We start from the raw sequence: 26,099 nt of genomic DNA on the forward strand, positions 1-26,099 counted from the left end.
GTGAAACTTCTAGAGATCAGCCTGAAATTCATTCCTTTCTGGGAAATCAAAATGAAATGAAACTTAAAGTGCATACACGATTAAATACTCAAAAGCTGGTTTAGTTGCACACTGTATTCTTTTAGCTTTAGTTCTGTAGTTTATTTTCATCTTCAAGTTAGTAGAATAGAGGATTTTTTTTTCTGTTTACTCCCAATTCAAAAATACTTCCTTGCTGAGCCTTTGCAATAAATGCCTCAGACTTAAATGCTCTAAACTCTTCCCTGGTCCCTGTGTGGACATTAGGACAGGAGAATTCAGGGGAAATGGGCCAGTTAACTGCACAGCAAGAAGGAATTTAAATTCAGCTCTTCTTTTTGAAACTGAAGCTGTCTTTGCTCTTTGTGTCGTGAAATCTGCCTTATGGAACATACTTCGGGAGAATGATTTAAGTGTCAGTAATTGAAAATCAACTCTTTAAGAGCTTCTTCAGATAAAATATATTGATTTGAATTCTAGATATTCTTCACACTTTAGGTTGAGTTTCTAGGACTTTTTGATTATTTTGGTAGTTTAGAAACCAAGGCAATGCTATCATTCAGCATTGATACCCAAGGTGATGTTCAGGCATCAGGTTATTGTGATAGGCTGGAAGTTTGAAAAAAAAGGAGAGAAAAGTATGCGAAGAGTTTATTCTCAAAAAACAGGCGGCTTTGCTGCTGTAGTAGGCTATTTTATTTAAAAATAAGCTACCAGTGTTGCCAAATACCAGGAAACTGCTATTGTTACCAAATGTAAGACTGTATAGCTGATGCTTTATCTTAGCACAAATAAAGCTTGCAAAATCAGGAGGAAAAAAATGTATGGAGAACAGAGGTTAAACAAACGTAAAGTAGCGTCCTTGTTGTTGACTGCCTGCCAGTTCATACCTGCTAAAGGTCTGGTCCAGCTTCCCCCTAGTTTGTTTTACCTGTTGCTGTTCTGGGCAGCCAATTTTCCTCCCTTTTAGACTGGCTTACCTTTTACTTCATTCACATAGTGTTACCTGCATTATCCAGCAAAGTGTAATTGTAATTTAGGTCTTGATGTTTGAGTCTTAAGTAGAGGCATGAAAAGAAGTGTTAAGAGCAGTGTAAACAGCTCTTTTTTCCTAGCCCCATGAAATCTGAAGGCATAATTTACTCTTTGAATTTTTATATTTGCTTAGGAGAAGCCTTTAGCTGTATGTCTGGGAAGTTTTTTTTCATGTGACTGTTGGATTTACAATGTCACTACAAGTGAATATGTAAGTAAAATGACCAGTCACAAGAGAAACACAAAAGATAATAAACACTTCATTTTGTTTGCTTAAAACAGAGTGTGGATGCTTTAGCAGCTATAGTACTGTCTGTGCTTTTATTTTAATAATAGCCAGAGTAGCTTTCAAATTTGGGCATTGTCCTTTCTCCAGCTGTGAAGCATGTGGAAGGTTGTGGTACAAGTCACATTCTTTCAAACAGGTAAGAATTCACAAGGATCTGAAAAGTCAGCTGTGTTTTTAGGTTTGGTGTGGGAAAGGATACTTTTGTTGTATGGCAACTGCCAGAAGGGTTTCATGGCTCTTTTTTGTAATTCAATTTTGAAAAAAGGCATGAATGTGCACTCTCAGGATAGAGGCATCGTATCCTTGATGCTTAAAGGAAATTCCAGCTCCCAATGATGTGTGCAGAAGAAAAATTTAACTGTGTTTGTTGCTGTTTGAGGTCTTGATGCTTTGCCAAAGTGTTAAATAGGTATGTTCTAACTTAGCTTAAATAGAAGTGGGAGGTAGGATATTTCTGATCAGTTTTATAAGACTTGCGAATAAATTCTGAGTTGCTGACCCTATTACATCCTGGTCTAACTAATATAAACAGCCAGATGAATGTTTTATCCTGTGTATAGCCAGTATCCTGCTCATGTAGGGCTAGAGGAGAGCTCAAGAGAATACTCGGTCCAGATTTCACCAATGAGTCAAGATCAGATTTGTCTGTGTTGTTGTTAAACATTTGTATGTTTATCTAAGTTGGTTTTGTAGAACCTTTCAGTTAAATATTTCACAGCCTAATCACATTAACTGCTTTGGTTTTTCCTGAAAATCTTTTTCTCTTGGGTAAGTATTAATGTGAAAATATACTAATGTCATCTTTGAAATATATGAAACACGAAAGGCACCCACAGGATAATGTTATCGTTTAGGATAATAAAGCAATGGGTATGTGACTTACTTGAAAGGCACTGGATTCCTTCTACAACACTATTTAGTGGTAGTTCTTATTTTTCTCTCTGGCACTGGTATATTCTTTAGCATTTCACTTTGAGACAAGCTTGTTGTTTCAACAGGAATATCCACAGCTAAATCAGCATTACATTTGATATTTAATTTCCTAGCTGGAAACTGATGAAGGCTTTCTCTGTGTGGTCTATCGTTATTAAGTGTTCTTTTCACAAGATATATTCCTTGCAAAGTGGGGTTAAGGAAGTGCTTGAGGTGCTGGGGAGAGGGGGAGTAGTTAGCATTGCCTTTGTTCCCTCTTTGCACAAATACTGGTTTATTTAGATGGGCCAGGAAAGACCCTTTCATTAGTGATGCATTTCTGATTTAAATTTTTCCTCTATTAGCTTGGTTTTTTGTACTTTTCATTTTTTCCTTTTAAGTATTTACAAACACCTCAAGTACCAGTCTTCTATTAATATGGATTTTTTTTCTCTTTCTAGCAAATGAAAACTACAAACAAGTAGCAATGTGTATTCTGTATCACATAAGCATGGATGATCGCTTTAAATCAATGTTTGCCTACACAGACTGTATCCCACAGGTATGTGCTTTTATATAAGATGAGGTGGGAAGATGCATCTTTCCCCCTGCAGGGCTGTTCACCACTCATAGCAGAGCTCGCACTGACACCCACAGGAGAAAGTGGGAACAACCACGATGGTCCTGAGTCAGTGGTGAATCCCCTACTCAAGGAGTCTGGCTGTTCTTGCCGTCTTTTAATGGTCCCCAGAAAAAGGTTAGGTGACATATTCTCTGTCAGTGCTGCTACCGCTTGAGCTGCATCAATGAATTGGTAAAAATAGAGGTGACCGGTGAATTCCTACAGAAAATCAGGGATGCTTGGAAGAGATTAAAGCTTGTGCACAGCAGGTCCTTAGGGAGCCTTGTGGAAAGTATTTCCTTTACTGTTTTAGAATGCATTCTTTTCTGATCCCATTGGGTATCAAAATTTCAACGTCTCCAGTGTTACAGGATATGAACTGGAAAGCAGCCAAGCGGTGTTACGTTGCTACATGACAGTTCCTTTTCCAACTGCGGACATGCACAACAGGGAAAGTTTGAAGACTATGGAAGGCTCTTCACTGATCTTTCAGGCTACAAGTTCATTGCATAATGTTCTGTCTTCAGTCACAGTCTTTGATCCAAGCTCAGACACAATATCATGGGGTTTGGGGGTTTGTGTGTATATTTTTTGTCTGTTGTTGTTTGGGTTTGTTTGTTTTGGTTTTTTTTTAAAAAAAACAAGTAACAAATCCTCTCTTACTGATCTTTTTCTCAGCCCTGCTGAGGTTGGAGTTGAGAGAGCCTGCATTGCTTAAGTGTAAATGCTCTCCGGTAGCTTTTCCAGAATTGCACCACGATATTTTCTGTCCTGCCAAACATCTTTTTAACATCAAATACATCCAGGATGGGAAGTTGCCATGGAAAGTTTTCAGAATGTTTCTGGTCATTATCTCATGACAAAAATGGTGATGTTTTTCAAATACAGCATGATTTGGAGGATAGAGAGGGGAGAGCTGGTAGCAATAACTAGTATATGTTACAAAATGGTCTTGTAAACATTTTGCTGACTCCCTTTTCTGACACAAGAAGCAACTATATGTTAGGGCATTTGAATGATATAAGGGATGTACTTTGCTCTGAGCAGTTACCAGCCAAACCAGAATTCATGCACTGTGTTTCAGGGCTCGCTTATGACATGCTTTCAGGGAATCTTGGCATGGCTCTTAGATCCCCAGTGCCAAATGTAAAGAGCTGTGGAAGCTTCAGCGTTATTGTACTCTGAGCTTTGGTGAACATCATTGTTCCGATTGGCAGTGGCTGCTCAAACTAGTGCTGACAGGGCTGTATCCAAAGTCTAGTGGAGCAGGAAACAAGTCCACTGTCTTTGTACTTTAGCTGAAACTACAAAATTCGAATATGGCTATTGATGCTTCAGTCGTCAGTGTAATTATTCACGGGTCACATCTGCAGTCTCTTCAAAAAGGACAAGCCTGGACAGCCAGGGCTTGAATTTTCTTAATGAATGATCAAAATTAGGACAGTTACTAAGGAAGACAGAGGTAGTGGAAAACATGGGGAAGTGGATAAGGCATCAGGAGAAGAAAATGACCTTTTTAAAAGGACTCCCTGCCATCTGATTCTACCCTGGAAAACCAAATTCTTGTTTCAATAGTAGCGCGTGCCCTTCTGTGGGTTTGTTTCCTTTTGAGGAAAGGTTTACATCTAAACTGGCAAATACTCAATAAGGAATGTTTAGCTGGCACAGCAAGTGTTTGGAAAATCAATCCCCTGTTGTCATTTTGAGCAGGCAAAGTGCTTGACGAGGGCTTGCGCGTGCTGTCCCAGGTAGACATCCTTGTGGATTGCAGGAGTTAGTGGGTGCTATTCTAGTAACAGTTAAAAGTGAGTATTAACAGTTCATTCTTGTTTAGACCTCAGCAATGCGTGTTTTGTTTAAATAGGTGCAAATGCCATCCAGATGCTTATAAAAGCCTTTATTGGTAATAACCTGGCCAATCAAAGGGCATGGTTAGGCAGTGATGTCATGGTGATATTTAATATTTTACCGCAGAGCAGCGTGCAAGTTTCTCCGCAGCTACCCACATGTTTTCCACCACGGTTGTCCTGTTTGGCCCCTCTTTGATCTATAAGCTTCTTTTCAGCTTAATGCTGGTAAACGTCCTCTCTTGACAGCACCCTTTGCTCCTGTCCGCCATTATCTGCTGAAGTTCAGAAACCAGAGCATCACTTCAAACAGCAGAGTTAGGGAGTAGCCGGTCAGGAGAGATTCCTGAGGCATGCAGTTCTGGCATAATCATTCAAAGATGTTTGAGCTGGGCTTGGGGAGGGGGTTGGACAGAGGTGTATGTGAACAGAGAGCTGTGGGGGTTGGCCTCTGGTCACTGGTAAATAAGTGAAGGCAGGTGCCAGAGAGTCTAGACACAGTGATTTCAGTCCTGGTCTGTGGTATCTGATACTCAATATGGGACTTGTCTGATTGAACACTACTGCCTCTTCATTGCACATGCTGCAGTCTTTTTACTGCCTTCCTGTTAAATCAGTAAAAGATGACAATGGACATAGTAAAAGCAGAACAAATTTAATTTTAATATTTCCTATTTGGCAGCAATTACTCTTCCTTTTGAAGTGGCACAAGAAGCAATCAAATTAAATGAAGACATAATGGGAAACATGGATCTCGTACGAAACTATTATTTTAAAATTTGAACGGCTTTAATTGAAACTGGATATATTTTTTCTTTTTATAGAGAAGTAGTTCAGTAATTAACAGTGTAATCCCATCTTGTTAAACATCTTATTTCCACAGATTTTGTATTGTGTAAGTAATGAGAATGTTTCCCTTCAAATTATTTGAAGGGTTTTAAAAATCTGTTTTTAAAGGTTTTGTAACAGAAGAGTCGCAGGGGGTGATTTTTGAATGCTCATGTTCTACTTGTTAAGTGGCAACTTTCTTCTCTGGTTAATTCACTCTTATGGGATTGTCAGGCTTACGGATTTAATAAACTAGGGATTTTACAAGTTCTTAAAACAACCTAGGGAAACCTGATTCTACCTTTTTAAGAAAGGGAGGAAGAAATCAGTGATAGCTTTTAAATTAGTACATCAAAGTCCCAGAAAAAGAGATTAATAACTACATTGTAAGCTAAATATATTGGATTTTTTTTTTTAACTTGTGGTCCATTTGGAATGACAGCCTGCTATTTGGTAATAGATAAACATACAGATTTGCTGTAGTAAAACACTTTGGAGTGAAATTCCTGAAATCCTATTGTTCCTTCTTTCCTCCCCCTCCCCCTCTACACGGGTTGTTTACCCACTTTCTCTAGTGTTTAATGCATTACAAACTGTCTTTCCACCAGGGGGCAAGCACACTAATGATTAGTTGTTGCTTTCTTCTCCTCACCACTTTTTGACACAAACTGAGATACACTTTTTGTATCTTGTCCTGCTGATCTTTAGGTTCAGTTGCTCAAACTTCCAGTAATCTCAGTCTTGTCATCACACTGCTTTGCATTATAATCCTGATGTGTCTTATGAACTGAGCAGGTTTTAGGAGCAAATAGTGTCATGTCCTGCAGCCTCTCCATGAGGAAGCCGTGCAGCTTGTCTGCCATGGTTGGCAACAGAGAAAAAGGAATGGATGTATTTGAGTCGTGTGTATATTCAGTATGCCATTTCAAAACAAAAGAAGGCTAGGTAGGACAATACAGGTGCCAGGTGTATAAAATGATGGCAGTCTATAGGATATTTGCCTAAGGAGTCATCTGGGAATCCACTGACACTAAACAGTTAGAACAGGATTATAGACGATTGTCTACTTACATTAACCCAGGTCACTCTCTCCTGTTACCAAAAGAATAGGACTACTACTGAGCAGTCTTTGGCGTGTGGCAGTGTTCAGGTCTAGCAATGGAAGCTGCAAAGATAAAGCACATGGTTGCAGATATACCACAGTTAGTTTACCTATCAACAGAGTAATCTCAAAGCAAAATAGTAGTAGAATTATTCTGCAATTAAGTACCTGTTTACAGAATCATAATTTTATTAAACAACAAGGTATTAATCCAAATTTCTGTGGAACTAAGGGTTTTTTTCCCATGTATTAAATCAATCTGAACTTGCAAAACATACTTATCCATTCACAAGTTTAAAAAACAGTGCAAACAAAAAAAGTTAATGGTACCAATAAAATGTAACTAACCCAAGTTACTCTAAGGTGATGAGTGGCTGCCATTTTTGTCACTTTGTAAGCATTGTTATCCCCAAATAATGGAACCATACATCTCTTGCTCTTCATCTGTATTACTTTACTGTGCCAGTAGAAATGCTGAATATTAATTTTAAAAACTACTGTAGTTCATGACTTAACTTTGCTCTTGGAATGCTTTGGAAAGATTAATGTGTGTGTGTGTGTGTGTGTTTCTTGACAGCCCATGAAGATGCTTTTTGAATGTCCTGATGAGCGAGTTGACCTGGAACTTATTTCTTTCTGTATTAACCTTGCTGCTAACAAAAGAAATGTACAACTTATCTGTGAAGGTAAGCAAATGGAGATTCTAGTATTTTCTTGGAGATGACAGTGCTTTATATATTTTGTATATTTACATATATAAAATATGTATATTTGAGTTATTTATGAATGTGCATATGTGTTTTTAAAAAATGAGATGCACCCATTTGGTTAGTGATTGCAAGCAAATGGCCATATCATCCCCAAAACTGGTCTTGGTGGCACGAGTGACACTCAGTAGCCACACATGCCCACATCTCTCATGTGAACATGTAGTTCTGTAAATCACACTGATAATGTTACTGTGGGAAACTATGGCTGTATGGAGGGATCAAGTTTTTTTTTCTACCTGATGCCTAAAATCCATCTTCAATTAGTTGATATTTCACGTGCCAGTATCAAATTAATAGCACAGTGATGTCAGTTATAACTTTCCTTTTTTTTTTTTAATTGAGCATCTTTTGGGCTTTAGCATTTTTTTTACATGGTATAGATGGATTCTGCTTTTTGTTCAGTAGCTCTCTCGATTGCTTTTCAAATTTCGTTATCTTCATACTAGCAGTGGAACATTATTCAGTAGCTCTAATTTTCACTTGTGCTCAAAATTTTCATTGTGAACTAATATAATAAATTACTGGACTTGTCCTGTGCAATCAAGTACTTTAGATCCGTGTTATGTCTGTTATGTGTATCCCCCTGGGATGATCTACATGACTGGTAAATAATCTTTTAAAACCATAACAGCGTATTTATTCCATGGAGTGGGGAGAGAAGTCTCTGAGCTGTGCTGCATCTCCACTAGCTGCACTTGATGATAGGATAATTGTACAGATCTAGAACCTTTCTTGGTCTAAATGAATAAAAAAGCACATCTGAAGCATTTAGTTGTTTAATTGACTTTAAATGTTCTACCAGTAAATATGGTCGTAGTAGTTGTTTTAGAGAAGCTATAGAATTTATCCAGAGCAGGTCTGGTCTTGTCTCTTCAGCTTAAACTTGGAGGAAGAAATAGTTCCTGTCTAGATTCTTCACTTTTCCTTTTAAACTTTTGAAAGCTAACAGTGGTTTTCATGTATGTGGTGTTGTTTTTTCCTAAGCCAGTACTTTCCTCATTTTTTTTATTTGGAGGACTTCCTAAGTGTTTGTTTCTTTTCAGGAAATGGTTTGAAAATGCTAATGAAGAGGGCTTTGAAATTTAAGGACCCATTGTTAATGAAGATGATCAGAAATATTTCACAACACGATGGGCCAACTAAAGGCCAGTTTATTGTAAGTTCTATCTGTTACCTAATGTGATCTCTGATTCTTCCTACTGGAAAAGACTGGCTTTGGAGAGCTGCTGTGTTTTGTCTTTACAGGGTGTCCAGTTTAAGTCATCTTGGCTGTCATGGGTTGATTTATGTTTTGTTTTATAAGGCTATCTCAGTTGGTAGATCTGGGTTTGGATCCCTCACTACAGGGAAAATAGATCTTAAGCTGTATCCAATAAGTCTCTGTTCCAAAACAAACACACAAAAACAAACAAAAAAAAAACCCAACTGCTGTGGTTCACTTCATAAAAATTAACAGTTATCCTAAATCTCAGTAATTTTTAGAGCTAGAGGGCAAAATAAAGTAGGGCTTTTTTTCACTGTGAAAGTGTTTTGTATAAGTGGGTATTTTAAAATTTTGAATACTTAATATTCAGTTAACCATGTAAAGCTACCTTTTCAAAAGACAAGGGGAAAAACAACATCCAAATTGTGGAAATTTTAAACGTACTGTTAAAATGAGGATTGAATATCAGATTGACTTAAAGCAGTATGGAATTAGTAAGTAGAATCCATGATTCCCCGGTTCATGTCCCCAGAAAATCTTCTAGTTATTTCTTTAAATCCTTAGGAAGAGGACTCCGTTACTGTCATTAACGCAGTATGGTGTTTAGTGTCTTCTTTCCCTTATTTTCTAATGACTTTCTCAAACTGTGGGTGTAGTAGCTAGTTTTGGAACATCTGAACAAGTGATCTTGAAAGTGAAAGGATGGAGAGGAAGAATACTGGTGTGTTTTCTTGGGTTATTCTTCAACTGAAATGGAAACTGCCTTATTAGCCCTAATTTCTGGAGAAAAGTCTCCTTTTGAGAACTATTTGTGATTTGACCAAGTTGTAAGTTCTTCAGAGCCCCAGACTATTCACCTGTAATGTTTGTTGCTGTGTTTTCTTTAGGATTATGTTGGTGATTTAGCAGCTCAAATATCAAATGATGAAGAAGAGGAATTTGTGATTGAATGCCTGGGAACACTTGCAAATTTGACTTTACCAGATCTGGACTGGGAACTTGTGCTGAAAGAGTACAAACTGGTTCCCTACCTCAAGGATAAACTAAAACCAGGTCTGTACAACATTTGGTTAGTTTTTCAAAGTAGAGTCTCTCGAAGAATACTTGGTGTTCTTTCAGAGCAGAGTCTACCTTTATAATTTGTGATTGTTTGGGGAAAGATAACACTGAAGAACAGAATCATATCTACAGATAAACAAACAACTGCCACAAATTAAGAATTTCTAAAAGGTAATACCTTCTGACTTACCAGGTTCAGACTCGTTTTAGAAGTGGTGATAATGATTGGAACAGTTTCTATGGATGACTCTTGCGCTGCTCTGCTGGCTAAATCTGGAATCATTCCTGCACTCATTGAGCTTCTAAATGGTACATTGCTGTGTTTGACTTCAGGTCTTGTTTTTCAGAGAAGTTTAGTTGATGTAGCTGTGCTGTAACTGAAAGCACTGTTAATTTTCTCTTGCCAGGCAGGGGTGGGTGTTTTGTATATGAACAGAGGAGCAATTACTCCATTATTGATAGCGAGAATACTAACTTTTGGTCTAAGATTGGTTTTTCCCACATCTCCGCAACTCTTGCTGCAATCTGTTGTTTTTCTACTTGAGTGGAGTAGGGAAGAAAACACTCTTTGTTGTCAGGAAATGAAATCTCATGTGTACCGCTGAACTGTCTACCTGACATGTAAGAGCTACGCTTTCTCTAGGCATCAAGAGCTTATAGTTGCGAGATCTGAGATTGTGGAGTATTTTTTTTTTCCCTTGCAGCTCAGCAGGAAGATGATGAGTTTGTCTGCCAGATCATCTATGTGTTTTATCAGATGGTCTTCCACCAAGCCACCAGGGATGTCATTATCAAGGAAACCCGTATCTTTTTAAAGATTAAACATCTAGAATTACAGCACTTCATTTGCCACCACTGATGTCTGACCTATATTTACTTCTTTTGCATACACCTCCTGATCTTGGAGGTTTCTTTGTAAATGGTTTATTTCAGCTGCAGAAAAAATCCGAGCAGCCTAGGCATGTAAAGGAACTGCAAGATTAATAGTAAAGATTAAGAGTTACTTTGCTTTGAAACAGGGAGGCGGGTAGGAGGGGGATCACTGGACCAGATGACCCATTAGTTCCTATCCAATCTGAATTACTGTATGAATTTGTTCTGCAAATCATAGTCAAAATCATAGTCCACAGAAAAACTTATATGGAGCATAGACAAAGTGCTTGCACTGCACTGTTGCATACATTGCGTAGTCTGAAGTTATGTGCATTAAAATACTTGAATAGCATTCTTTCTTGTATCTGTCTAGACAACATAAATAATGCCTGCTCTGTGTGTTTCATACAACTAATTCTTTGAATTTTGTGTTTGGCATAAGTCTCCCATCTTCTTCCCACTATGGAAAGATTGATTTCTGTTCCTGGCTTTCCTCTTTCTCCTTTTTTCACCTGTCTGTTGATGACTGAATCTGTTTTTCAGTTTCCTCATATCAGAGATCTGTTCAGTTTTTTTTTGTTGTTTTTTTTTTTTGTATGGTACTTATAACTCTTACTCAGTGTTTACTGCTTATTCTTTCAATCACTGCTGATGTTGAGCACATTCAGATGATCTGAAAACTGTGGAAAGAGGCACTAGTTGTCTTTGTGGGCCTTAACTGAAGGGTGAATTTTATTAAAACGTAAAGAATAGGTTGAAGGGAGCCCTTGCAGGGGCAGCAGATTAGTGGTTACATTGCTAACAATACAAGGACTACTTAATGTCCTTTTTCCTTTCAGCTCTGTGGAATATCTGAGAAGACATTTGGGATGTTGTTCTTTGCCTCCTGTTTGAACTCCTAGGTGGCTAGCTTTAAAAAAAAAAAAAAAACAACTCTTTATATCTGTAATGATAAAGCACCAACATTTGCACAACATTTTTCTCACTCAAATTGAACAAGACTAGAATTAATGTTATCATTTGCCCAATAGATTATCCTCAGTATTTTTGAGACAAATACACTGGAAACCTTTTTTCAAAACAAGAAAACTCCCTAAAGATTACAAAAGTAACAGTCTCAAAATATTAAAGCATTCCATTTGTAAGGGTCATGTAATTTCTCTTCAGCAATTTTGAAGAATATTTGAGTATCTTAAAATGTGATTTTTTTTTTTTTTTAAGTGGTTGAGAGAATGTTGCTGAACTTCACATTTATGGAAAATTCCTGACTGTGTTTCTTAGTGAAATTTGCAATTGGAAGAAACCAGGGCTGTGAAAAAAATAGCTTTTATCCTTAACAGCTTCTTTCCAGAGGCTCCAGCTTATCTTATAGACCTGATGCATGATAAAAATGCTGAGATTCGCAAAGTTTGTGACAACACTCTGGATATTATAGCGGTAGGTCTGATTTTTTTCTTCTTCTTCTGTCCTTCAAGAACCTCTTTAGATGAGATCATTCTAAACTAAGTAGCAATAACTTGCAAATTGAGAATATTTTTCATGTGCAAGTTTCTAATCACATAGGTAAAAAATCAGTTTACATGGGAGAATGACAATCATTAATCTAGGCTGTATACCAAACTTCCAAAAAGCACATATATACTTTGAAAAATTGTACCAGTTAGCTTTACACACTACAGACACTTTTAAAGAGTGCTTTTATGCTTAAATAAATTCATCACATTACATAAGTATGTCAAACTTTCATTATTTCTTAGTTCTCCAAACAAATGGCTCTTGTTACCCAGCAGCTTTTATTCAGCTTTTCTACATTGCCTGATGCCAATATTTGTTTCAAAAATAAAATGTGTGCAGCAGTCTTGAAGCTGCTTGTTTTCTACTGGGGGAACAGTCAGTATAATATTGAACTTTTAAATATTGTCTTCAAGTCTTGGCTAGGTTGCCTCTAGCTGCATGACTTAGTTTGTCCAACTATCCATTGATCACAATAAACTTCTGGGACAGTTGTTTTGTATTAAACTGCTAACTTTGAAAAAAAGAAGGAATACTAAATGCTGAAGTGCTATTGCTTTATCAGCTCTTATAGAACGTATAGCATGTATAATCTGCTTCTGGGGATCCTTGACTCTAGAGGCATTTATATTTTCTAGGGTATTCTTCATTGAAATACGGACATTGTGAAACTGATTCCACCTAAAAGTTGCATTGCATTGTTAAAATTGCTCCTGGCCTGTTTAATTGAATTGACTTCTGTTGACAAAAATAAATTTCAGCATTTTGTATTGTTTTAGGATTGTACAGACTGTACATGCTTTTGGATGTAGAGTAGCTATAATGAAATTAAATCTTATAGCCAAAGAGAACTTAACTGAGTCAAGAGTATTGTCTTTGACTACCTTAATGCTTTTCCTATCATCTACTGAATTTCTTCTTTAGCTGGATTATACATATTGCAGCTTGTTCTCCGAGCCGTTTAATATGGCATAAGACCTAACTCTGTTTTGTCTTTTTCTGTTATACTTGTTAGTATTGCCTTCTAATTTAATATTAATCTAAAAAAAAGAAGTAAAACGACATAACATTTTCTGTGTTGGAATTCTTTCTGTCTGGCTCTGGTTTTGCTTCATGGAGGTATGGAATGAAAATCGTGCTCTGCTAGTTAGTTGCTGTTGACATTCATTAAGGGCAAGATTTCAACTAAGATGAATTGGCACTTAGTCCTTATATAGGATGGGCATTATGTTCAGCTTACCAAGATCAACTGTTTCCAGGGACATCTCCAGTGGAAACAGTTGAAAGATTTTTTATCTTCTGTGTGAGGCTGGACAATCCGAGTTCTTCGAACGCTTGTTTGATCTTGGGCCGGTGCAGTTTACAAGTGCCTTGGCATTGATTTGTTCGTGTGGGGGAGCTTCACAATGTGCTACATAGCAGTACCTAGTTACTGAAAAATTATGTTAGTAATATTATTAAGCAACATTTATTGTATAGAATCTAAAGAATAAATACATCAAGACATTGCTTCACATTCAATATTAACATCTGAGTGAAATGTACTTGGCTTTTTTTCCCTCCCTAGAAAAGGTAAGCTTTATGCTAGCTGTGAGTAAATGAGGACTGCTATGGTCATGGATGGGAAAGGCTTCACAATTTGCAAGAAGCACTGGACAGGATTTCTAGGGCCTTGAGGAAGAATAAAAGGAGGAAGTTAAGTGGTACTGCTGTTACTAGGGGTAGGGGAGAAGAATCAAGCACACGCTGAGAGTAGTTTGTGTGCGGGAAATTTATTTTTTTTCTTTGGTTGTGGAGCAGTGCCACACTTAGAATAGTGTTCACTGGTAAGTTAGGAGAGTTCCCTTTCTGAGAAGGTCTTTTTAGCTTTATTATCTAGCTGTTGGGTTATAAGTTGCATAAACCATAACTAACACCGTGTGCCTGTGGGCAACGGGAATCACGATGTGCCTTTTTTTTTTTTTCTGGAAGACAGAGAGAACCACTAATTGACCGCTTTCTTTTCAATGTTGTAAGCTGGTTGCGCATTGTCTCCCAGGACCTAAAATCACAGGGGAAGAAAGGCAATGCATTCTGGATGGTGATGGGAACAAATAAGAAACAGTAAGTTATCCTGAACATCAGAGGATATGGTAAAGCAGCCTGTGAACACTGAGGTGTTTGGTTGTGTGGCAGTTTGACACAAAGTTTTTGCCTTTTGAGGTGTCTGAACAGACATAGTCTCTAAGATTAGTGAAACTTCTTATCTGTGCTAAATCCACAACAGGAAAAACTTTTCAGTCTTGTTGTTCCATACATGCTGACAGGATTAGTTCCTCTGATGATGGAAATCAGAAACTAAATGTTGGAGAACAGAGATTAGAAAGTAATTTCTTCTCAGGGAGACAAATGCCTCTTTCACTCATCAATAAGCTCTATATAGTGTGATTGAAATAACACTGAAGAAAATCAGATGCCTTATAAGCCTTAGGGGAGATATGCTTTCTGTAGTAAAGTAATTGTCACTGAAATTATGGAAATGTTACACCAGTGATGATTTGTTTAATATAGCTTGGCTGGACTCAGCCATTGATGAACTGAAACAGATGTGCTGCTTTAGCATAGTATGTAATGGGGAGTCTCAGCGTTGGACTGGTAGATGCAAGATATCCCTTTTTGTCAAAAAGAAAGTCTGCGTTGATAATTTAGGAATGCTTCAGTCTCGTGTCGTGTGCCAAGTCTTGACACCAAGCAGCTAGTTTAGTGTGTATGTGTACCTAAAGTGGGACAGGTCTCATGGCTCAGTGGAAAGCCTGGAATCAGCAGCTGGTGTAGGGCTTTCAAGCAAATGTAGTTCCCTTTTCCTCTGCCGCAGAAGCCTGGACACCTGCAACTCAAAGCTTGTGGAAAGAAATGTCAGCTTACTCAAGATGGTTTTACTCGGTTCACCTCAGATAATAATATGAAGAGCTGAGAGTGTTATTAATCTCTCAGGTTTCTTATCCTTTTTCTGCTCCTAGTTTGGCCTTATTGCAGTTAAATGATTTTTCTCATTTAGTCAAAGCGTATTTAATTAACCATAACCAGATTCTTGGACTGTGTAGTCCAACAAGTCTTCCCCCTCCCCATTTCCCCCCATTTTCCTATTCAGTGTTTTTACAGCTTTGATTCCAAGCCTGCTGTACCAAATTGTTTCTCTTATGACAAAGAGCGGATCATTATGCTTCCTGCAGAAGTGAAACATCATCTAGATAGCTCCAGCGTTGTCCATGGGACTTAGGAAGGGCCTCATGCCCAAGGTGTTTTTCCACCTCGTTCTTTGCCCCAAGTATTTGTAATGAATGCCAAATAACATTTGCCTCGTATGGAAAGCTGTGTTAATGAACGGCTTCCATCTTTCCATGTTAGCTAAGTGCCCTGACACAAATCCTCCATGCTGGGAATGCTGGAATTTCACATAAGAAGGAATGTGCTGTGAACTCTCAGTGCTCTGGGATTTGGGGCCAGCTGTGCAAGATGTTGGGCAGCTCTCTCAGAATCAAGGAAGAACAGACCACAGGGATTTGGTATGGGCTTTTTTTTCTTTTTTGGAATAGACAGCATACTCTGAAAATAGATAACCTTTGACTCCAGCTTGGTGTCCACTTTCTATGAAGAGTGCTGCAGTCAATCCAGGAAAAAAGGTTCTCCCCCTTTCTATGGTGTCGCTTCCCTCCTGTCCTCTAACAATTATGGATACAGAGAGGCGGGCGGAAGAGCAGCCAGGGTGTGGGGCTGCAGGCTGAACTGTTGACATGTGTTTTCACTGATGAGCTTCTGCATTGTTAAATTTGCAGTCAGGCTTCTTTGGTGCTGGTAGCCTTTTGTGACATAGAGCACCCACCCAGCAGGAAAGGCTTTACCTTAACTAGAAGAATAACCATGCTGCGGGCAGTGTTAGGCAGGGCAGGTGTGTCCTGATTGTTTTTGTCTTCAAATGACCTATTTTGGACAGATTTCCTTCCAGCATTGGTGCTTGCTCTTGGGAGTTGTTGGACTAGGAGGGTGAGCTAAACCCCTGATCCCTGTCACTTTTATAACAACTTGCCAACGAGATACATTCCCCAAAGGAAAAAACAAAAGTTTCTCTCTTCAGCTATTGACAATATAAGAACCCTATGGACAGTGTGCATTTTATATAGATGCCTCAGTTTAGGGGGCATGAATGTTTACTCTTTTCTCTGCCTTCCATTAGCTTAATATCTATTAGCTTTCAGTTAGGATATATTTAGTGATGAATCTGATTGTGAAGAAGTGACTCTGGGCTGCACAGGTGTAAGTGGTAGAAGGATTTTTTTTTTTTTTGGTCTGTGAATGAATTGCCCCCTGGTGGTATGTACCCTAAGGTAGGTGTCGTAGACACCTGCAGAAGGTGATCCAGAACATCTGTTTCTCTCCTGGGTTTATAGAGGCACATAGTTCAAATGACATGCTTAACTTTTGGATAGCTAGACAAGATAAATCTTTTCTTTCTTAATAAATAGTTAATTTAACCTTTCATGTAAACTGTGTGTTTTAGGGATGGTTAAATAATCAAGAATGTAACATATCACCAACTACAGCCTTGAACATAATGAGCATTCTACTTACTGTATAGCAGTTTTAGTTTAGTATGAGGAATCACATCAAATGAACCCTATTACAGACCCAATTAAAGGGCAACCACATTAAAGTGAAAAGGAAAATCTGTTTTTCATCAGCTGAGAGGGAACACAAAGCAGATCTGTGTAGCTCTATGTTATCCTATAGTGTGTTAATCAGATACAAGGTGTGACGGAAACCAGTGACAAAGGGGACCCCTGATAGGGAACAGACATGCTCTGATAATAGGCCAGTTAACGCTTCATAATATTTCAATAGTTCAGTAGTAAACAAAGTTGGAAGTAGAACTTCAAAAAGGATGGCACATTCCTCGCAGAGTCAAACCATACATCTTCTATGACACTTTGGGATTTATGGAAACCGAATGTTAAAAACAGTGATGTCGGGGAGCTCCAAAGAGAATAAAATCAACCATCAGGATTCCTCCTTTTATGTTTCTGGACATGCAATATTTGGGGGGATGGGGGGGCTGGAGAGTAAGCACGTTCTGTCCACCTTCTTCTCATTCCCCCATCCGCTGCTTTTCCAGTAGCCTAATGAAGGGCACAAAGCTACATTTGTATCTCCATGATGTTTAGTTTTCTGGTTTCATTTTTGCAGGAATTCCTTAGTAAAGAAGGTGTACTTCGTGTGTTTAAAGAAACAAATCCCAACTGAAACAACAACAACAAAAAAACCACACAAAATTAAAAAAAAAAGTTTAATAGCTCAAAATATAATTACTGGAAGAATTGGTGTGTTTTAGGGAATTGTTTTGTTCTAAACTTCTTAATTGGGTTTTTGTGCCTTTTGGCTGCAGTCCTGCATTTACAGCTTTTCTTCCATTCTGGTGTTATTCCATTAATCATTTACCCAGTGATGTTTCTGCAAATTTCTGTGGAAAAGCTACAGAACTATTCCTGATCTAGCAGTACTTAGATGAACTTTTTTGTGCTGAGCTTATATAAATCATTCTAGATTATTGCAAATCATCCTTTTCTAGGATTGCTGCCAGAATGAAACTCTTGACAAAACCGATCATTGATCTGACTCTGGTGCAGTCACTTCTTTGTTCTTGGTTCTCCTTCATGGTGGAATGCAAGTTACAAATGTAACCAAGTAGCCAACTGTTTGAACTGATAACTTGGGATTTTTAAGCTATGTGCAAATATTTTCAATATTATAGCCATTAATTTGCCAAGCAGTTGCTAATCCTGTTTTCCAAAATTTAGATGAATGATCGAGGTAAAATACCTGGGAGTTTTAAGCCTCTTAATCTAGGATGGGAAATGTAGAATACATAGGAATATTCTGCTCTCTTGTCATTGTCTAAAGAAAAAGAATCAGTTAAGATCTGAGAATTGTTAACGGATTTTTTTTTTTTAGAAGGATAAGAAGTTCATGTCTATTTATGACTGACATTTAGCTGGTTCAGACAATGGTGTGGAATGGAGCAGCAGTGTTGAGCAAGCAGAATTCATCTGGTGGTGTAACTTTGGGGAGATTAAAATGTTCTCAATGTGCATTTATGGTAAATGTGAATTAGGTAATTTAGGTGCTGGCTTTTCTGCTTTTGAGGACTTCTAAAGGTAAACAAGGTAGTGTAAAAGGGAATCAGCTTTCCCACAAATTAGTCTAATTTGCTGTTTATTAAATCTGTTTGTTTTCTCCCACTTCTTTACAGTCATGATTTCTGGGAATAGTTTTCTTAAGACTGCAGTATGATTTCTGGCAGTTACAAGGTGTTTGTCTAAAGCTTGTGATTCATGACTGCTGGAGGCTGACATAATAGGTAGCCCACAGTTTGGCTCTGGCAGATGCAGCAAAGGAGATGTTTACAAGATGCTGGTCCAATGTCATCATTGAAAGTCATGCCCTTTCATTTTTTTATGGGTCATTTTATAAATCTCAGTGATGAGCTTCCTTTTTCCAGGGGAACTCTTGTTTTGCACTGTTATTTCTAGCCTCTCCTTTTAATCAAGAGTGGAAGAGGGGAAAAAGATCAAGAGGCAGAAATAGCATGAGATGTTCTTTTTCGAAGCAGTATGAGGCATAGGTATGTTTTTGTTGGGTTTTTTTTTTCATGTTTTGTGTGTTGTTTTTTTTTTCCTTTCTCCTTCCCTAAGGTTGCTGCATTACTGTATGACTTACAGAAACCTGGAATTTTGCTTGAGGCTACTGAGCACTGGCAATATCTATAGAACCCATAGGTGATAACCTGCTCTGTGTATGGAACTTATGCAGGAGACTGGGTTTTGAACAGGATCACTTGTATGCCAGGATGGTGCAGAGGGCGATTAGAAAGGTCTAATAATTAGTGTTGATCAGAGGTACAATCAGAGAAATTTAGAATAATGCAACAGAATGATCAGAGACCCAAATCTGCAGGCTCTTGCATGGATGTTCCATCAAAAGGGAGTTTACTTTCTGCTTTAAACCAAGAGAAACTTGCCATTTCTCCAAGTAAAACAAAGTTTAAAAGCCCACTGCCATAGAATAACGTTTGTGGTTGTACAAAGCGACATAACTCCCCATGAAATCTTGGATGCTTGAGATATTCAGTACTGATGTCAGAGAAGCCCCTGCCGGGATGGCTGGTCCAGCTGGTTTTTGTGTTATCAACCAGTCAGAAGGGTGGAAAAGGCACAGGGTATAGAGTGTGTTACCTGTCAATAGCAACGAAGACAAGGTAGTTGAATATTAAGTCAGTTTAAAGGCTCAAGTTCAGTCTATAGGGGTTTCAGAAGCTTAACCTGAGCTACTAAGCCGACTTAATTCTGTTTTCACTGCTATTTTTTGACCTCTGGTTATAGACAGATCTACTTTTGCATGTCTAGCTGGAGCAGTTTAAGAAATTACCACTTCTGAAGCTAAGGCATTGTCTCTAGTTGTGTGAATTCTCTTCATCTCCTTCAGGGCTGAGTAAAACGGATTTTAAAAACCGTAAACTACTCCAGCTAGATCTCCAAGGAAAGTCTGTCTAGATCATGTGTAAGCCAACATAAGAGTTAAGAAAAGATTTTCAGTTTTTCTCTCCTTTGTAGTTAGGCTAGAAGACAGTGAAGTGTGACCTGTTTCACACGGGTATTTCTTCTCACAAATAAAAACACTTTGGTTATGAGTGTTATTCTTGTGCAGAATCCTTTGATTAAAAAAGTGTTGACCGTGGTATGTTATTTGTGAATCTTCCCCAGTCAACAACATCTGCAGGTTTCATCTGTTGATGAGTTTCCTATAGTTAGCTGTGCCCTGTCATTCCAGTCATATTGAGAAACTGAGTCTGTGATCCCTCTGTGGTAATCAACAGCCCACATAGTCTGGTCTGTTCAAAGGAGCCTTCTAAACAGCTGATTGCAGTGACCATAGGCTGTGTCACTTCCTTCTGATGCTCCTTTGTATCGGATATCACATCACCTGAGTGCAATCAGGCTGTAATCCAGTTTGAAATGTCATGCCTACACTTTGTTTCCATAGCGACCAGAACCTATATCCTGTTTTCCTCAGCTTTCTGGAGAAGTTCCTCTCAGATTTTAGTTTTGTGTATTGGATTCCCATATCCTCTTTATTACGAATGTTGTGTACCATTTCCGTGGGCATTCAATATTAAACATAGAAAGCCATTATAAAATCTGACAAGAAGTTGCCAACTAAATCCTGTCTTATTGGAGCTCATGAAACAAAATGAAGATGATTGGTTTTATCATAACTTTTTTTTTGGCTGTATTTTCTAGTAACTAGTTGTCCTAGTAACACTCGTCTAATGAGGATGTGCAGGGTATTTGGCCAGGGTTAGTAATTAATTACTGAAATCCCCCTGAAAACTGGCAGTAACTGGCTCTTCTGGATAAACCAAATGAGACTGCGATGAAGGAACTTTCTCGCTCAAAGCGGGAAATTTTTCTGCATGGTGTAAAGTTACAAACCATGAAGGGAAGATTGTTCTGCTGCATGTACAAAAACAGAATAATGCCTAGTGCTTGCAAAACCATTCCCTTGTTTGCTCCGAGTACTCTGCAAACTGAATAGACGATTTAAGTCGCTAACCCCTGAAAGTTACATCTTTTGCTGACAATAAATTCCTCTGCTGTTTCCTGTCAAACCAAACAGCTTTGTCTGTACCTCATCCTACAATATTGTGTGGTGATTTTTTTAACAGGAATATGATGAGGAATGGGCTAAAAAAATCCAGAGCGAGAAATTTCGATGGCACAACTCTCAGTGGCTGGAGATGGTGGAGAGTCGTCAGATGGATGACAGTGAGCAGTACCTGTATGGCGATGATCGTATTGAGCCCTACATCCATGAAGGGGATATTCTAGAAAGACCTGACCTCTACTACAATGCAGGTGAGGCAGCGTGCATTGTATTCAGGACAGAGATTGCTATCTCTGTGTTTGGAACTGGAGCTTGATGTGGGACTGTAGAGAGAATCTGCTGACTTGAAGCAGTGGGACAGTTACCCTTTTGTGTCGCTGGGAGCAGCACTGATGCATGCTAGCCAGGGATGGGCTTGTCCTTGTTAGGATGTTAGTGACAGACTGAGGACTGTATATCCACGACCCTGTGAAGGGTTACAGGTCTTCAGAAATATGAGTAGACCTATCCTGGAGAGCTAATGGAGCATGACAATTGGTTTGAGTACAGGTGGCCCAGCCGTGTTCTTCACACCTATTTCTTGTGTCCATAGCTTGCTTGCTTTGCAAACACAAACTTTTTCACATCTCTGTTAAATTCACAGCTATGGGATTTGATCCTGAATTTTGTTCTGCCTTGTGTGTTAGTTCTGTAATGGAATTTTTATTGCAGATCTTGATGAAAGACTTCAGTTGAACCACATCAGACTTCTAGGTTTCCTTAGCAGAGGCAATCATTCTGTGACTTTCAGCTAATCTGGTTGTATGATTTTTGCTGTCATATGTCTAGGGAAGTGTGTGAATCTCTTCTCTAAATTATACTTTTTTTTTTAAATTCCCTTGTAGGAAAAAGTTTTATTACCCGACAATTTGAAGGAGTTAGGAAAAAAAGAAGGAAAATTATTCTTTGTCCTGCTTTCTGCTGGGATGGAGTCATGTTCTTATTTGATATTAACTCTAATACATTTTCTAAAGAAAAAAGACATTTCTCATCATTTAGCTTAATCCTCTTAGTAGCGCATAATGAAACAGTTCTGGAGGGTCTCAAGTGAAATCTGCTCTGTCTCTCTCCTTCCGTAAAGACTTTATAGTTACTCAGAAACTAGAATTTGCCATGCTGGATTAAGACACTGATGTATCTAGTCCAATATCCTCTTGCCAGCTGTTTCAGAGGAAGGCTCAAAAAACTCTGCAAGAGACAATCATGGAATAATTTGCCCACCAGATAAATGTCTTCATAACTTTTAATAACTAGGAGTTTGCTTATGTTCTCAGACTTGTGGTTTTATATCCTTTTCAAACTCCTGGATGACTGTGTGTGCATGTATTTTGTTTTAATTGCTGGGTTTGAGTCTGTGGTTTTTTATTTTCCACATAAGTGTCCAGTCCTTTGCTATGAAGCATGAGTCACAAAACTCTATGACTCTGGATGAATTTGCAGGAATAGTAATAAGAAAAACAAAACCACTAAGACCCATAAACTTTACTTGTAGTTGCTGTGAGAAAATAATTGTGCAAGATCTCAGTAGCATTTCAAAAATTATTCTCAAAGGATATCAGAACTTAAAGATTTTTTTCTTCTAGTTTTCATTAAATGTGTCAGCCGTAGTAACTTGCCTTTTTAGTGGTGTGTGTTTTCCTTTTTGAATCCTATAGCTTTGTCTTGCTCTACTAGACCTACAAGGTTAGCAGTGTGAGCCACGTGTCGTACGGTACCAGGGTCTTTTATTACATCAAGTCTCCTTTGGGCTTCCTAACTTAAAGATGTGCTAGCATGCCTGTTGTAGTCTCCCCTTTACAGGTCTTAATAATAAACCCTTGCTTATTTCATAGGGTTGTTGCTTTTCCCCATAGTGTGAGCTAGAGCTGGAGCGGCACTAGAAACACGGGCTTTTAGTCATGTATGTTACAGGCTTAATGTTATTTGAACAAAGATTTTTGTGTTGGAATTTATATTTGACCAGGAAGGAGAGGCAGATTTCCAATGATATGTTCTGCAGATGTTTGAAAAGTGCTTTTTTTTTTAAAAAAAGGTATAAGAGTAGGTGATTATATTCAAAATACAGATTCAGGTTCCTTCCGACAAGTGCCAGTATAATGGTGTGCTTCTGAAGTCTGCTAGATTTAGACTTCTGAGATTTCACCATTTGGGTTTCTGAAGGACAGAGCATTACTTAGTCACAAAATAATAAATACAAATCTTTGTGCAGTCATAAATTAAATGCTTGTATTTCAATTTGATAATTTTAGAAATGACCTGCACTGGTGGCTGATGCTCTGCAAGTTCTGCCTCACCGTAATAATTCTGGAGTTCACTGATGGCAAGATGAATTCCTTATTGCGATGATACACCAACATCTCTCTTGTGTAGTAATTTAAACCTACATGAAAAACTTGGTGGAATCTCTGAATTACCTTCATGAGTTTGGTGCCTCTCTTGCTCTGAAAGTACATAACCCTAATTTATGTTGAAATGTACATAACAACAGATGTCCTTTGTGTAATCATATTATATGCAGCTGATGCTATCCATGTGCTTTCATTTTCCTGTAAATTCATGTGAGCCATAACTCTGAATGTTATGGTTTGAATGTTAGCACTCTTGATTGAAGACACTTTAAATAGTGGTAGCTCTAGCCTCAGAGTTAAAATGTAGTGCTTTCTTTATTAATATAAAGATAGATGTTATTTTTAAGTCTCTCTTCTTTCAAATAAATTTTAACCAAACCTGACTGCTTAAAATACATAGTCATTGAAATGGATTGTTTTTGATTTGAAGTGCTGCAGGTATGAAAGTGCTAATGTTCCCCTTCACTTTTTTTGTGTGAAAAATACAGAATAGGTGGTGAGATAGGAAAACTTGGTACCGGTGTTAATAATAGCCATTCCAACTTTCCTTCCTGTTCATTGGTCATTTGACATCCATACAATATCCCAGAGCACCCATGTCTAGTTGAACATGCTGAAAGACAGTAATATCGATCTGTGCCAGATTATTGGCTTGTCAAGTAAGACTCTTTCACATACTGTATACACATGTATACAATTAGAATATAGCCATGTACAGCTATCTTATGCTGCTAAAATGCAGTCTGATCGTGGCCAGCATTTTTCACTTACAATCCGTTGTGTTCAGTCACTTTCCCATGAGGTATTATCTTCTAAATGAATCTCTGTAGCACCTCATCAAATGTCTGTTAGAAATCTAGATGTGTCAATTCTATTCCTTTTATCATTTGTCACTATATTATCTTCAAAAACATCAGGTAAATTCATAAAGCACAGGGAGATTTGTTTGAATGCCTGAGTCATCATCTCTAAGCCCTTGTGTCTGTAAGTAACTTTCCACTGCTTCCTGCACAGGCAGTTTTAGTAGTTTTGAAACCACAGAGGTTAAGCTGAGTGGCCCGTGACTCCCCGGATCTTATCTCTCTTTCTTTAAAGTGGAATGGCATTTGTAACTTCCTAGTCATTAGGAATCTCTCTCTCCTCTGTTAAACTATTAAAGTATCAGTCTGAATGTACCTGTTTCTGCCCTGTTTTTATTGGAGTGCTTTCTGCACTGCAAGTCTGGGATTGTTTTCATGCAGTAATGGAAACACTGATGTCTGTTTTAATGGAGTAGCTCATTTTATCTGATTAGAGCCCAATACTAATTACCAAGCAAGATCTGTGCCCTTAATATTGACAAGAAATGTGTTTTGTGAATGGGAACAGGAAAGGGTTAAACTGGGCTCTTATTCAGCTGGGGTCAGTTCGCTGACTTTACCTCAAAGGCACTCTGGATTTACACTGATGTAACAGGGAAAATGTTAGCCCCCAATTTTCTCCTCTTCCTTATAAAGCAAGAGGAGACTGTGAAGCCTTTGCAGAATACTTTGGTCTTCACAGGTGTTTGTATCTTCATATACCAGTGTTTTAATAAAGAGGAAGCAACAGAAAAGCATGACCTGTGTTCTTGAGAGTATATCACGTGAAGCAACCACCCTTTTGGGAAATAGCTAGAAGACATTAAAATATGGGGGAGATGAAAGAAACAGGTTTGAAGTTGCTGTCCTGTTTTTTTTTTTTTAACCAGTTTTAAGAGATGCAGTGGTGAACGGTAGAGTCTGGACAATTAAGACCTTTGCTACTTTTCTCCTTTTTTGTTGCTGGCCCAGACTAATGTTTGACCCTTCTCATTACTTTTTATCTGGGCTCACTTTCATGATGGGGCAGACAAGATCGGTTTTGATAAAAACTTTATAGTCCTGAGGAAGAAGCAGTAAGAGAGTATTTCTTAGGTACAACTTTTTTCAGGGCAGTAGGCTGAGCTACTTCGAGTCCCAGTGAGGTTTTTTTTGTAATTGAAGTTACTATTTTTCAGTATTTTTGTTGCTTGACATTCCTCCCAGAAATATTGCAAGTTGCTGAAGAACCAGCACAGGTTGTGTTGCCCACTTGCCCTGAAGCCATGCTCCTTCATACAGTCACTATATCTTTCTTGCTTTTATAGATGGCCTAATAGCCCCTGATGGAGCAGTGAGTCCGGATTTCTTCAGTGATTACCATCTTCAGAATGGAGACCTTGTTGGGCAGCATCCATTCTCTAGCAGGTAAATTGTTTGTAAAGAATGCATATAATCCAACAACAGCTATCCAGGTTTCTTTATAGGGCTTTGTTTGCGGTGTTCAGCAGTTTTTGCCCTCTTAGCAGTGGAAATGGTTTACACTAAAAAAAAAAGTTCTAGCATGTCTTCTGAATTACATTTCTTTTAACATACTAATGTGTTGTAATACATGATAGCTTTACAAAAGCAGTAGAATAAAAAAGTAGAACACACAAGTAAGTACATGTTTTGACAATTACTCAAATATTCTTCAGACGTTGTTGGGAAACATCTAAAAGAGGCTTGAGATGCTGATTACCTAGAAGACTTTTGTTTCCAATATTCTTAAATTGTTAAAAATAAGTTTCTCAGCTGCCGAAACTATTTCTGTGGGTTTGGTTTTTTTGTTTTTATTCCCTTAACCTAAGTTTTCCCAAAGTATTCTCAGTTAGATTACCGATGGCTCTTTGAAAATTTGCTAGATGAGCAAAAGATGTGAGCTTGACTTTTAGGAGATGTTTCTTTGAATTCTCCCTCTGTTGAATGACCTCTCCTTCTCTGAATGTTTGCAAGCTGTTCCAGTTTGAATTTCTGAGTAGACCTCCACGACAAGTTCCAAATAGAAAAAGACTCATTTCAAAGAATGAAATCTTCATAGATCCTGTAGCGTTTAGGAAATGCCTTTTACAGAGCATGAATTATGTGCA

At 38.1% G+C, this 26,099-nt stretch overlaps 1 protein-coding gene across 1 annotated transcript in view; it reads left to right on the forward strand.

The window, feature by feature from the left end:
* Positions 1–26,099, forward strand: part of KIFAP3 (kinesin-associated protein 3) — a 64,096-nt gene that overhangs the window by 19,533 nt on the left and 18,464 nt on the right. The window contains 9 exon segments of the mRNA XM_010079073.1: positions 2,716–2,816; positions 7,231–7,339; positions 8,467–8,579; positions 9,515–9,696; positions 9,886–9,995; positions 10,391–10,489; positions 11,911–11,996; positions 20,827–21,016; positions 25,299–25,398. Coding sequence (XP_010077375.1) covers positions 2,716–2,816; positions 7,231–7,339; positions 8,467–8,579; positions 9,515–9,696; positions 9,886–9,995; positions 10,391–10,489; positions 11,911–11,996; positions 20,827–21,016; positions 25,299–25,398 — 1,090 coding nt within the window.

The sequence above is a fragment of the Pterocles gutturalis genome, unplaced genomic scaffold, assembly GCF_000699245.1.
Source record: "Pterocles gutturalis isolate BGI_N339 unplaced genomic scaffold, ASM69924v1 scaffold32688, whole genome shotgun sequence".
Lineage (NCBI taxonomy): Eukaryota > Metazoa > Chordata > Aves > Pterocliformes > Pteroclidae > Pterocles > Pterocles gutturalis.